Source organism: Rissa tridactyla, chromosome 9 (genome assembly GCF_028500815.1).
Source record: "Rissa tridactyla isolate bRisTri1 chromosome 9, bRisTri1.patW.cur.20221130, whole genome shotgun sequence".
Classification (NCBI taxonomy): Eukaryota; Metazoa; Chordata; class Aves; order Charadriiformes; family Laridae; genus Rissa; species Rissa tridactyla.
The window spans coordinates 2,413,691-2,427,906 of record NC_071474.1 but is presented as its reverse complement, the minus strand read 5'-3'; the positions used below and the strand labels follow the sequence as shown (position 1 = coordinate 2,427,906).

Sequence of the window (14,216 nt, the reverse complement as noted above, 5' to 3'; positions counted from 1 at the left end):
AATATATGGCATCACTTCTGACTTTCATAAAAAAAAAAAATATGTGATTTGGATACTTTTTATAACAAGATGAAACTTTAAAAGTATTTTTCTATCCATTGGGATTTAAATAATAAAAATTTTTATTAGCAAAATAGCTGAATCCATTCCATGCAGATAACACAGTATATTAAGAAACTACTATGTTTTAATTTTTATTACTCTAAGGATTTTTTTATTTCCTCATTTACTTAAAAGCAAGTGCTCTACCTGCATTGAGTCAATGGGCCATGATTGATCCAAAGAAGCTGTTCTGGTCCATCAGATCAATGATTCATGAATTAAAGTCTCTGACAAACATGGCCAAGGTAAATGGACTCTTAATAATATCCATCATCTGTGGGAAGAATGCACATATAACACCTGTTCAATATATAGGATCAGGTAAACGGTATTCACCTGATTGTCCTTTCCAGTCAAAGTTTAACTCCAAGGTGCACAAATTTGGAAATTTCACAGCTTGTAATGAAATTAATTGAACGAATTTTGGCACAAGCATATATGTGGATAGTAGTTGTGTGCCTTGCTAAGTTGTGCATGAGAATAGTCAAGTAACATGAATTTTTATCATCATTTTGCAAGTTTATGAATGTTAGCCAATTCCTGCTTATGAACACTTCTAGTGCAGTTATTTTAAGAATGTGCATATTATATATTTCAGCATCAGCTGGAAATGGATATGAAAATTATGCTTGATCCAGAGAACATCAATAATAAAGCTGTTTTAAAACAACAGAACTATGAGACCAAGCTGCCACTTATAACGAAGAAAAAATCTGATCCTGTAAGTGACTTATATTATCTTATGGGCATTAATTTTCACTATTGAAGTTAATACATATCAGATCTAAATAAATAAAAAAAACAAGTGAAAGTACCTCATAGTTTCCTACTTATTGACGTTGATACGTAATGATCAAAACATTTTGAGTGACAATGCTGGGGAAAAACAAACCTGTAGCATAACAGGTTTAGGTAGCAAATCCAGCAAAAGTATGCATGGGAATGTGCATGGTACGTCATCTTGGTAAAATCGGGGAGTGAAGATAAGCAAACTGGAGACTGTGGAGTTTAGGATGTGACCCAAAGATCAAGGAAGAAGTTAAAGGGGTTTTGCTGACAAGAATGGGCTTTCAGTTGCTCATTCTATGGCCATTTCTTAAAAAGACAAGAATACATTGTGTTTCAAATGATAATGGGATTGTTAGGAATGAGTGAAAAATGCTTGTACTTTGTTTTGATGCTCTTCTAATTGATTTTTTTTTTTTTTTTTTTTTTAAAAAAAGCAATCCTGCCACAGGATTGCTGACACTGACCACAAATTCCTGTCAACTGAAAAAACTAGGGATGATACCGATTCTGATTCTCTTTCCTAGAGTGACTACATGAATTTAGGTGTCGTTTACATCTTACTTTTCTGACATGGTTTGGGAGGGAACATCGGGTTCTACTTCTTAGCTCCATGGTGGGAGCACTTAGTTTGGAATGTGAGAGACAGATTCAGATCCTTCTTTTCCATGTCTTATAGATCCTAAGTGCCCTTGCTACCAAGCGACAATGTATTCTGAAGCACAGCCTTTTTTCTATTTCTAGTTAAGCTGTTTTCTTTAGTACAAAACAATTATCCACCAAAACTGAGACTGAACGCTCCCACAACACTCTCCTCAGAGTCCCTGGACTTGTATCATCAAATCACCCTTCTCTGTTTTTCTCTCTGGTCTGAAAATGTCCAAGTTGTGTAAGATTAAGTTTTGATTCTTCCAAATTTGTGTTCCGCAACCGCTGCTCCTCTTGAACATGTAGATGACGCTTTCTGGAAAGTATGCTTTAAAAAAAATTTAATGGGCACAGGCATCCCTCCAAAGATCAGTTATGTTCACAAATTTAGCACAGCACGGTGGTCCACATGAAAGAATATGCCCAATGGTCTCACAGAAGGATGCTCTTCTACGATTTAATTTATGTAATAGAAGCATTATGCAGCAAGCCTAGTGCTATAAGAGACATTCTAGGGTATTTGGTTTTAAACAACATAAACAGAATCTGTGAATGGCACAGTTGTAAGCTGCCACTTATAAAAAATGATTTTTTGAAAGCTGTTGCCCAGACTAAGAGGTGATTTGTCTAACCCTGTGATATAGAGTTAATTAGAAAAAAGCATCATGGCTAATAGCTTTTTAGAACCACTCTAAAACACTCACAGAGAGGAATATTATACTACTGCAGAGCGCCATGTGTTTTACCACTCTCACTGAAACATACTGATCAGAGCAAACTTCTTAACGTTGACTTCAATTATAAACATTTAGTGTAAATTAGTCAACTCTCTGATACATATTTACAGTTGCTAAGGAACTGTTTATGACGGGGAGATGGGCGGCAAAAACAAGTAGGTATTTCCTATCTCTAATTTATTCTACAGCATTTACTGAAGTAAATGCTTTTTAGAAGTTTTCAAACCCCATGACATAATCTGTGTTTTTAAATGTTCTGGCTTCACTGGGGGTAAGATTTTGCAATTAGATTTGTAAAATCCACTACTGACATTGTGAATGAAGACATTTTTGTTAAATGTGATCCACACTAGCACTTAGAGGAATGATAGTTATAGATCACCAATAATAACTAAAATAAATCGACGTGTAGTTGCAGGTCTAAAATTATATGGTCTAGTTTTGAAAAAAATGTAAATTAAAGTAGGCACAAGAATTAAGTTAGGTGCTACCTACCCTGGTTTTACTAATCAGCCATTAGAGGGCAATATTTGTACGCACACATGCGGGCACACACACCCGCGTATACGCATGTACATGCCCTACATATGTACATAAGTTCAAAGATTATCTCTCAAAAAAATCAGTGGCAGAAGGACTCTCGTTGAAGTAAATTAAAAACTAATTGCTCGGTTAACTGCATTCAGGTTTTTTCCAAGAGTTGCCAGCATCTGAGTTTTCAAGGTGACCTGAGCATTTAAAAATGTGATGAGATTAAAACCACGCTGGTTTTGAGGTGACTAGATAGGTCAAGCACAAATCTACACGGACTTTTTATTATCCTGCCATTTGAGTAGTTTGAAAAATTATTAGGAAGGATCTCATTGTTTCATGAAAAATGTCTTCTTTTCTTGCTCTTTTGATATTATAAAGTTGCTGACACTGGATTTTATGACAGAAACTAAGAACAATTAACTGTTGCCCTTTTGTACCTTTTTGGGTCTGATAAGCACTAATGCTTCATCCTCTGTAAAGTTCTGTAGTTATCTTAAAATGAGGACTGTAATTCTGTTTGAAACACCGTGGGCAGACTGGGCATCACTTTGTTTTGTAGCCTATATGGATGACAAATGAAAAATTATGAGTAGATGATTATTAAATATGTATACTTCCCACGGAGTATCTAGCAAAACAAACAGTGATCTGAATTGCAGCAAAAATAATTCTGACATACTGCTGCAATGTAGAAAAGATTCACAGCTATCCCTTTCATTTTCATTGGACTGCTGTTCTTTAATAGAATTATTCTGGCACTTTTTGGTCCTTGTTTTCTTATAAATGTATATTATACTGTAAACTTAGGAACCTTTTAATTTATTCATGAGGTAGAATTTAATATGGTGATGATTTCTAGCCTTTACGAGTTGCATCTTATATAGTGTGGCTCTAATGGTGATGGCAGCGATTCTGTGATGTGGTGTTTTTTGGTTTTTTTAAGCTAACTTATTTGAGCACATTCTAATCATATCCTCAGTTATTTGTTCTTTATTCAGTATTTGCATCATGCTAATCACTAAAGCTTATCACTGAAAGTCTGTTCATTTACAAAATTATAAAGTAAGTCAAAGCAGGGCAATTCTCTTCATTTCAAGTGACTAGAAGAAGTTGTAGAAAACAGGTCTTTTGGTCCTTAAAACCTGATTGCGTTTTAAATCTATGCATATGGCTATAATTACAGTCAAAGCATAATTTGGCAGTGGTAGCAGAATGAGACTTAAACAAATCGATGTCACACTACAGTAATTCAAAATAAGCTTGTTGCATTTGTATTATGGTATGTAATCATAATAAGCAGTACAGTGAATTAATAAAATCTTCTTGTCACTAAAAATAAAAAGGAAATAATTGGTGAGATAGAGTTAACTTAACAGATGACTATAGTCAGCATCCTTTCAACCTAGAAATGGGAATGTGAAGGTCACCCCCATCTCAGATGACAAACGTAGAACATTTTGTTGGTAAACAAATTAATCTTTTGAAAGGTCACCATTTGTTTTAAGTTTTTATCCAGTTCTTGTCATCTGGAATTGGAGATTGACTGTCATTTTGCTAGGCAGGGGTGCAGCCGAAGCTGCTGAAGCTGTTTCTGTACATATCAGCATTCCTTGACAAAACTTGGTGCCTGATTGTGATGCTATGGGCTGCTGGTTTACAGCTGTCTCCGGACAAGAATGGAGGCCCACCCCTGAATTCCAATAAGTTGGTCCTGCATATTCTGCCTCGTGTAAGCTGGCCTTTTGCCCACAAGTGAAATGTATTGTAGTTCAAGCCAGCAATTATCTTTCTTACTTCCTTCTGTGCTGCTTCTGTTGCCTTTTTCAACAAGCAGATGTGGGATTCACCAAAGTTCTCCATCTATTCTCTTTTGCAGCTGTTATGGCAGAATTTTGATAGAGGTAAATTCTGGGAGAGCTAGCAGTAGGCCTTAAAAGGAGCAAAGCTTATTTTTTCCAAGTACGTAGAAAATTGACAGTTCAGAGGCATCTCTGGTTACTTTAAGAGCTTAAAGTAGATAAGAATAACATATAAGACCTGTTGTTAAAGATGCCTAGTTGCTCCACATTGGAGGTTTAACGTTGGGCTTTCCAATCAAGTTGGACTTTATTTCCTGTAGATAAACAAAATCCGAGGGAAATAATATGTATTAATATCTTAGTGTTACATCTAATGGAAATTGTATTAATCGTTAGGTAGATAAAATGCTGGACTATGTAAATCAGAATGAGAAGGACAAATGTTAATTTTCTATACAATTTTCCTGTTGAGAAATTTTCTTGAATAAAAAGACAACCAGTCATAAAAATTGTTCGTATTTTGAATCTCTTACAGAGACTGTTACAAATTTGACTCATCTGACTTTAGAATAGTTCCACTGACACTGGTGACCGTTTTCCTTTACTTAGCATTCAGTATTTCTGCACTGAATTCCATGTGCTGGTTCTCAGGCTTTGAGGACCGAAACTAGGTTATTTGAAACCAGAGTTAAACACTTCCTTTATTTACTATTTATTACTAAGATTGTCAGAACAAGATTCTTTTTCCCAAACTGAGAGACTATGGAAGTGTGAGTGAAACTATTCTTTGTTACTGCTTCCTTGCTTTGCTGTTCAGGGTGTAAATCAAGATGGAAAAAATACATTTGTTTACCCTGTAAGGCTGTGAAACTATAAAATGCAATAAAACCCTACATTAATTCTCATCTAGACAAAACCAAAGCTGATCTGATCTGTTGTGGGTAGTAGGCTCAAGATTGGACTTCATGACCTACAGACATCCCTTCTAACCAATATTGCGAATATTTCCATGGTTCTGTGATTGAAAGTAAAGAGTGAAAATCACTTAGCACCTCTGCCTTTACTCCATTTGAGTTTTTTACAATCTGAACTGATTTTCTTCCATTGCTTAAAACTTAGATACCACCTCCTCCTCCTGCGTGAACAGCAGGCTCTTTGATATTTAACGCTTACGGGACAGACCCATTGGACCCTCTCACTATCCTTCCACATTGACATAGAAATCCTTTCTGAATTAGTTATCAAAGCAGCTTTGCATCTCTCTTAAAGCAATGCTGTCTAAACCATGCTTTCTTAGCTTGCTTATAATAATATAATGATCAGGTAGCTTCAAAAGCCTTGCTAAAGTCAAGATAAGTAGTATTTACTTTTTCTCCCCTGTTAACAACACTTGCTAACCTGTTGTAGAAAAAAATTAGGTTGGTCTGACAAATTTTATCTGGACAGGTTCAAGTTACTCATTTATCTGATACTTTCCAGACATTTATAACTAGCTTGTTTGGTTATTTGTTCAAGAATTTTCCCAAGAATTGTAGTTAAATCAATAGGGCTAGCATTCCTCAGCACATCCTTTGCCCCTTTCTAAAGATAGGCACTATGCCCTTTTCCAGTCTTTTAGTGTATTTTCCATTCTACAAGAGTCCCACCAACAGTTTTGAGATGGCTTTAGACAGTTCTTTAAGTATCCTAGAGTGTATTTCATCAGGATCAGCCAATTTGAAAACTTATGAGCACTATTTGATCTGTTTTGCCCTTAATGTAGCCTGAGACATCTTCCCTTTTGCACTACAATTAAGTGAGTTCATTCTACTCGAACTAGCTGCTTTTTAAATAATTATGAATGTACCTAATTATGTCATTTTTTTTATTACCCAGAAGTTTCTTCCTTCTTGCATCTCATTTTGTCTTACCTGTTTAAGCAAACAAGAAGCAGTCATCAGTGTACCCATTTTCTGTGTGGTTTTTTCTTCTTTTGAGATCAACAAAGAATGTATGATTTCTTAAGTTTGATAACTTACTATCCTTCCGATCCTGCTTCATCTCTGGCATAGTTTGAGCTTGTTTCTATAGTACTTTTTACTGGTGGAACAGGCAGGTCAACGAAGTTCCGGTTTCTTCCAATTAGACTTGCCTTCTGCAAGCTCTTTCCTGTCGCTTTTCTGGCCATATTGAAAACTGAGCTTACGTCCCTTGATTTTATTTTTCTATGCTTCCTACTTCCCTTTGCAGGGATTATGAACTGTGTACATCAAATCTTGATAGGAACTTCTTAATAAAAAATATGAAGGTAGATGGCAACTGGGAGAAGACAATAATGAAATGATAGATTACTTTGTTATATACTTTTTCCACAATTACTATCAAGCTCTGTGGTTTTCTGATGTTTACTTACCAAATCTCGTCTATCTAATTTTCCTGATTGATAAACTGTAGTTTTGATTCCTGATAGTAGTAATCTTTTCTCGGCATTTAATACTAGTCTCTATTCTTTTCCTGGGCAACAAACGTATTTATAAACGTATTTATATTTTAAAAAAGAAGTTGTTCTAGATAAATATTGCTGTCTGGGTAAAAAGAAAACAAGTAGAGAACTAATTGGAAAATCCCTGTGGTGTTACAACAAGTGCCCTATTTAAAACAAAGCAAAGAGGAAAAAAAATCAAGTGGGAGAGGTTTATCCACAGGAGAAAAACACTTCAGAAAGGGTAATAGAATTGTTTTTCTCATGTCCCAGGTTAATTACACTCAGAAGCGCTTGAAATGAAAAAATAGTTTTTCAGTACACTCCAAGCATATTGTAAGGCAAGTAAACCTTAGTCTGGACTGCAAATTAAGTGCTCCCTTCCAGCCCTATAAAACTGTACTTTAAAAGTAGCCATGATGAAGCAGGCTGTGTGCTGACTTCAGTAAAGGATGCTTGCTGAATCATAATCTTCATAACAAACTTCACCATAAGACATTATTCATGCAGGAAAATGTCTGAGGTTCCAGCCACCTCGCAGCAGTAACGTTTCCTTGGGTTCTGCCAGAGAGGAAGGAGCTGAGGTGCCTACAGGTTAGCGTTGTATAGAGTGTGATCCTTTGCTTCCATGCCGGATTGGGTCTGTCCGCACTACAAACGTTAAAATGCTAGTTAGGAGCTGCCAGTTCTGGAATATGCGGTATAAAATTCACTAGGTTTTGTATTGATGCCATAAAAGCTCTAGATGTGAGTAAAGGTTTTAAATTGCACTGACATAAGCAGCTGAAAGTCTATTGAAAATCTTTTAAAAAGATGCAATCTTTTAAATATCGTTTTAAGTTAAATCACTGAATAATGATAATAAAACTATATAATGATGCTAAAAGTAAACCTTTTTCTTGCAGTGCTTAATATTACTTTTATTATTTTTGAGGTCTTATTGCTGTAATTGAATTGGCTTAATTTTAGTCAAAATAACTGGTATGAAAGCATTTGGTCAAATTTTGCTTTGATATCTCGCTGAAGTCTTCAAGGGGGCGGTTAATGCAGCAAATACGATGCTGAAAGAACATAGAAGAAGGGTGTCCAGATTGGGTGGAATTTTTGTCGGTAACTGTTTTGGGTCAGCTCCATAGTTCCACTGTGTTGCCTGTACTATGTAATAGGTGAAGCATAGTGGCACTGTGTAGTTTAAGTGAGAGCTTAAATTACATTATAGTTGCATCTGTCCTTATTTTAATGTGACACCTGCCATGGACTTTGTAGAAATTAAGGATGCAGCAAAGAAGAATTAAATATCTATCTCCAGTTTAAAAAAAAAACAACCAACCAAAAAAAACCCACCACCACCAAACAAAAAACCTCTAGGCTGCTTTTGAACTCATACACTCCACCGGAATTGCTTTTCTTTGTAGCTTATTACATCTCTGAACCCAAATGAAATACATATGTTTCATGGCACTGTTTATCATAACAAAACTCCTGGGATTTAACCTACGATAAAACTGACCAATAGTAACATCAGTGATGCTTTACTGATACAATAGCGATAGCCTGAAAAAGGAGTCACTGTTTAATTAAATTTCTTTCTTTTTATGTATTTTTGTTGTGTCCTCAACAAACTGCTGGGGCTGAGAGTGAGCAGAAAAGTGTGGTTTATTATTCCTTTTTCTCAGTATCAAGCCACTTATATGCCAGCTGGTATAAAGTTAATCTTTGTTATATGCTTATTGCTATCTTCTTGGAACACAAGGACATGAAGACTCATACATCTAGATCCCTTAAAGCATAATGCTTCATAATGGCCATAACTAAAATGAGTGCATATGATTTCTCTGAAAGATTCTCTATTATGATAAAGCATACGTATTTTCTATCTCCCTAATGTCTCTTGTGGACAGTGTTATTATACAAATTGACAGGAAAAATTATAACAGTATATTTTGATCTATCTCATTTCCCTATTAGGATTATAAGCAGTTCTTTAGAATGGCCTGTCCCTTTCTATAAAGTTATTGGTTGATGTTATTCACTAATTACAACACAATAGTGCTCAAAGATCCCAGTCATGGCCTGGATCCTACTGTACTAAAAGCTATACATGAGCATGATCTTAAAGGTCCCTTCCAATCTAGAGAATTCTATGATTCTATGCTAATCAGTTATTAAAACCTAGTATTTTAAACCAGAAGTCCCAATGTGCTCTATAAAAGAGGTAAATACCATTATTCCCATTTTGCAGATCCATCAATATTTCCTAGCTTTCTGATTTTATGTATTTGATATTATTTTAAGGTAGTCTTATTATTCATAATGAAATAAATTTTTAAAAAGCAAATAAAAAAATTTTCCAGTACATAGCATTAGGTTATTTTCTTTGAACCCTCATCAGTGGGGTTCAGACATTTCTATCCAATGTAAGAATTTCTAATTTTTAGGCTAGTGGAGTAACTGATAACAGATTGTCACCCGCAAAAGCATGGGACATTTTTTTATTGGGCCTCTCAGCTATTTGCTGACTAAAGATAAGACTGTGGGATCTTGAGATCCACTCCAAATTGTGAGGGAGGTGTGCCCTGTTGCGTACAAAGCTGTTGGCTTCCTTTTCCCGGTCTGAGCCAGTTTCTTCTTTTCCCATTTTTATCTTGCCCCAGTCTCTCTGTTCCTTGAGACCTTCCTCTCTGTTCCTCTTCTGAGACTGCTTCCAGAACATTTCCTGGTCTTATCTGCCTGATTCTCTGCCAGGCTCTTTGTCCCAATGTTTTTTCCTAACCCTCCTGCCCCCAGCTCTTATTCCTTGTCCAATCTGCCTGCTGGCTTTCCTGTTTGCGCAAACACCCAGTATGTCCCTCCAACTACCATTCTTCTTATTGAGATCGATAATATAGTCACACCTGTGTGCTGGCACTTATTTACTCTACTGATTCAAATTCAGTCACATCCTCCTTGTGTTGCCTGGACCCAGCATGAAAGTTACTGGAGGACCTGTAGAGTTGCAGTTGCGGTTCTGAGCAGCGTATGTTAGAGCTCACCCGATCCCTAGGTAGTTTGGCTGCTAAAACTAGGAAACCTTTATCTGCATTTCCAAAAATCTGTTGACAGAATGAGGTTTGATAGACTACTGTTAAATTTTCCTTTTGCTTCATAAAATATTTGAGTTTATTTTAGTTGAATCTTTCATGTCTCTCTGGGTTTATCATTGTCCCATTTTTCTGGCGTCAGCCAGGCAAGAGAAAACAATATAATCTTCTGCTAGTGGTGGTTCACTATCATCCAAATGAGAGATCTCAGTGAGATCACTTGCCTTGAAAGTTGCATGTGCTTTTAATCCACTAAATATCCAGCGCTCTGTTTCTTCAGGAGTTGGGTACAACCCACTAAGCAAATGGAATAGTATGTGCGTTCCTAGTCAGAAAGAAACTGAAGATACTTAGGATATTGGAGAAAGAAAAAAATGTTAGATGATAACACAGATTTTGCATTTATGAAGTATAAGGTGGCAATATATTCTTTTCCCTGTGCAATGCTCTATATGTGCAATAATAAGCTTAACAGTAAGACACATGATATCACTGTCCCAAAGGGATGTGTGTCACTGCTTGAATTCCTGGCACTTAAGAACCAGCAGGTTCCATTTTTTCAGGCAGGCACAGGTTAATTGGGGAAGGAAGGGAGCTTTAATCCCCACATTAGCACAGCCTGTGTGGCACATGTTTCCACATCACATTATCAGGCTGTGTCATTCCCTGCTGTCCTTGAGGAGCCCTGAAACTTCAGAAGTCTGTGATACTTACTGGTCCCTGATTTGTGAGGAGTTTCACGTATTTTAATTCCACTGGTATTCTTTCCAGAGAAAATTTATTTACATATTTGAAAGTATTTCCTTTTCGTTCTGGTACCTTGCCTGTGTATGCATTTTATATATTTAAAGACTGTTCTGTCAAGAAATACTATGTTTACACTATATTCATTAAAATTGAGCAAACTTCTTGTGATTCCTTTATTAACTAGTACACTGATTTTTGCATAGCAGAAGTCACAAGACATAATTGAATTTAATTAACTTTATTTTAAATTACTAAAGTAATGACAGTAGACAATACTGTAGCATGTTCATAAGTAGTAAAAGCAGTGCTTGTGCTGGTACGTTATTAAATGTTAATGAAACTATTCATAGCAGAAATTATAGTTATTATTTATTATTGTGGGAGTAGAAAAGTGCGTCTTTGCAAATCCCGGATTTCTCTTTGTTAAAAGAAGATTCTGTCTCTTCCTAGGTGTGTGGTCAGAAGATAGTGAAAGGTCATACAGGTAGCAGCCTCTGGGGTTTGCCTGCCTCTCACCGCATGGATTCTCCCTTACCCTTGTTAGAAGAAGATATAATGAAAGGTGAGTCATGGAGGCCCACCTGGGTACTGTAGAGATGTATACTATATAAGCAGTGTTGTTTGCTGTTTGCAGCAGGTATCTGGTATTCAAATTTTCTGGCACCTCAAAATTTGGAAGAATTGTGATCTCAAACATTGCAACGGGTAGAGATCAACTTTAGATTACTTACTCCATGTAGCAGCTAACTTAGGAAGTAGCATATGTTATATTGGGCATTATCTTCCCGGAGTCGGTCATCTTGTAATTCACAGAGTTCAGTTGCTACTGAACATGGAAAGAAATGTGTGTGATGTATGGTTCTTGTATGACTAAATAACATGGTCAAAGTAAATGGTCATCATTAATGTCTGGTTATTAATCATTCAATCTTAACTAGATCTGCACTTGGACTATTTTAGCAATCAGTCCATATTTATGGTTTACAAGAGTTAATTCTCATCCGTTCTGCATATTAAACTGCCATTGTACAAGCATATAATTCCTCCTCAGAATCAGCACCATTACAATATCTGTCATGGATCTGTCGATTTTTATAGGCTAAGCTTACCTTCCGTGAAGGTAAAACATTGAATATTGGAAGATAAGAATCTTTCAATAAAAGAAAACTGCTGCTATTCTAGTTTTGATTTGTAATTGGAAGAACTTGAGTCTGCCTCTGTTTAATTCTTCCTTTGTTGTTACTAATTCTTTTTCTTTTGTAGCTGGAATGTATATGAATTGTTCAGTAATGTCATCTTCTTGTAGGTATTCTGAGCCTAACTGAGCAACGGCTTATCCCCCCAGCAGCAAAGACAACTCTCCAGACGCCTCCTGTTCTACACAAAGCAGCACCTTTCCATGAATTTCACAGGCAGCACAAGAAGTCCGCTGTAGGTGAGTGCAAAGGATTGATAACAACCTACAGTTGCATCTCCAACTTCAGTTTCAGGCCCTTGTTTTATCTCACAAGGAAACAGCTGTCTGATAAGCAGTCACTCGCATTTTTAAGAATACCAAGTGCACAATGATGTACGTAAGCGCCCCGTGTCTTGCAACTGAATGGGAATCAGTTTTCTCAATTGCCGTGAGGATTTGGTCCCTGATGATTGCTGAAATCCTGGTAGGCTCCTACCTGCATGTTTCAATTTGTAAGCTCCTGAATCTGGAGATCTGACCCTTGGTGTGAGTATAAAGCCAGTATTACGGTTCAGTCATGATGTGCATGACTTACAACAGCTGATTGAGCATCTATTTTGCCAGTGTGATTAAATGGATGACTCCTAATAAGTAAATATACTCTGGGCAATGGGATTGTGATCTATCACAAAGTGTACTCAAAACTGTTGTTGCTGCAGCTGCTTGTGGCATATGACATCAGCATGGAAAGGAGCATAAGCAAAATGAGCAGTGGGCTGAGTAGCAATCCTGTAAGTTTGAAAAGTTCTCCTGATGAAAAGGAGTGGTTGAAAACTAAAATTATATGTGGAGTAACCTGCACTATAAGTGCTAATATTTTGACATTGTTATCCTGGATATATTGTTGGCTGGCATATTACAAACTTTAGAACATTATAGATTAAAACTTTGATACATTTTCTGATAGCCTAATCTCAGTCTTCACAATAGCATGTTATAGCATGGCTTGGCTTATGGCCATCCAGTGGCATTCCTCAATGTTTTTTGGTGATAACTCATGAAAATTTCAACCCAGTTGGACATGAGAGCAAACTGGAGCATGCCAGTGCCTGATGGTAGGTGTTAGAATATCAGTTTGATACCGTTGTTGCACTTCTTTTAACAATGAAACCTGCAATCAGTTTTTTTTTTTCTTTGGTACAGGAGAGATTAGTAGTAGGGTGGACCCTGAGAATAGAGACACCACCACATTCCAAAACTCAAAGGAAGCAATTTATGGCAAATATTCCTCTAGCAAAGGTGACGCTGCACCACTTCCATCTAGCAGCTCCCTGGTTTCAGCAAGGAAATCAAAGCCGGTGTGGACGTATCCAGCTCAACAGTTGGAATCTGAGCTGCAGATTCCCTCTCAGACACAGGTATTTAGACAGTGAGGATAATGACGTTTTTATTCATGGTTTTAATATGATCTTTACCAGAGATGGTTTAGGACGTGACTGTAAATCACTGCATTGGTACAAGAGGGTTTGAGCCAACGCTCGTAAGTAGTAAATGTTGAAGTATAGTTACTTCATGTATTGCCAGTTTCAACTTTCTCCAGTCTTCTACCTAAATTTGTCTACTTTTTTACAGAACCTTAGAAAATAAGTCTAGAAAGGATGTTATGAGGTTATCTAGACCTCCAGGCAGAATTACCTGTACCTGTAATATTGCGGACAGATGTTTTTCTAACCTGTTCTGAAAACTTTTGGTGATAGCAACTCCACAGTCTCCCTAGGCCATCTGTTCCAGTGCTTAACTAACTGTCTTTACTGTTATAACAGAGTTTTTTAATGTCTCATCTAAATCTCCCTCACTGCAGTTAAGCAAATGTAGTGTTTCCCTTTATATTTACAGAAGACTATATGGGAGTTTGACCTTGACTGCTTAATGCTTGCTGATTGTTCTTGATCCCCATGCAAAAGGGACATTTCTTTCTTTTTATGGCTAATTATTGTGTTCCATAGCAAACTGGAGTTTTGCTTGATCTTTCCAGAATTTTTGACTTTTGTGCCATTGAGGAGATCTGAAAATGAAAGAGGAGATCTGAAAATCAAAAATAAAGCAAACTTGAGAAATGGAGATTGATGAGCTATTAATGTAAAT

At 36.6% G+C, this 14,216-nt stretch overlaps 1 protein-coding gene across 2 annotated transcripts in view; it reads left to right on the top strand.

Annotated features, from left to right (window-relative positions):
- The window catches only part of IQCH (IQ motif containing H), a 73,127-nt gene that overhangs the window by 5,605 nt on the left and 53,306 nt on the right, over positions 1–14,216 (top strand). Inside the window, exons 1-5 of one of the 2 annotated variants that reach the window (XM_054213510.1) lie at positions 278–347; positions 701–823; positions 11,345–11,456; positions 12,201–12,329; positions 13,275–13,489. In XM_054213510.1, coding sequence (XP_054069485.1) covers positions 309–347; positions 701–823; positions 11,345–11,456; positions 12,201–12,329; positions 13,275–13,489 — 618 coding nt within the window. In that variant the 5' untranslated portion in view covers positions 278–308. Of the gene's footprint in view, positions 1–277; positions 348–700; positions 824–11,344; positions 11,457–12,200; positions 12,330–13,274; positions 13,490–14,216 lie in introns of those variants that run through there. The other variant, XM_054213509.1, reaches the window with a different exon arrangement.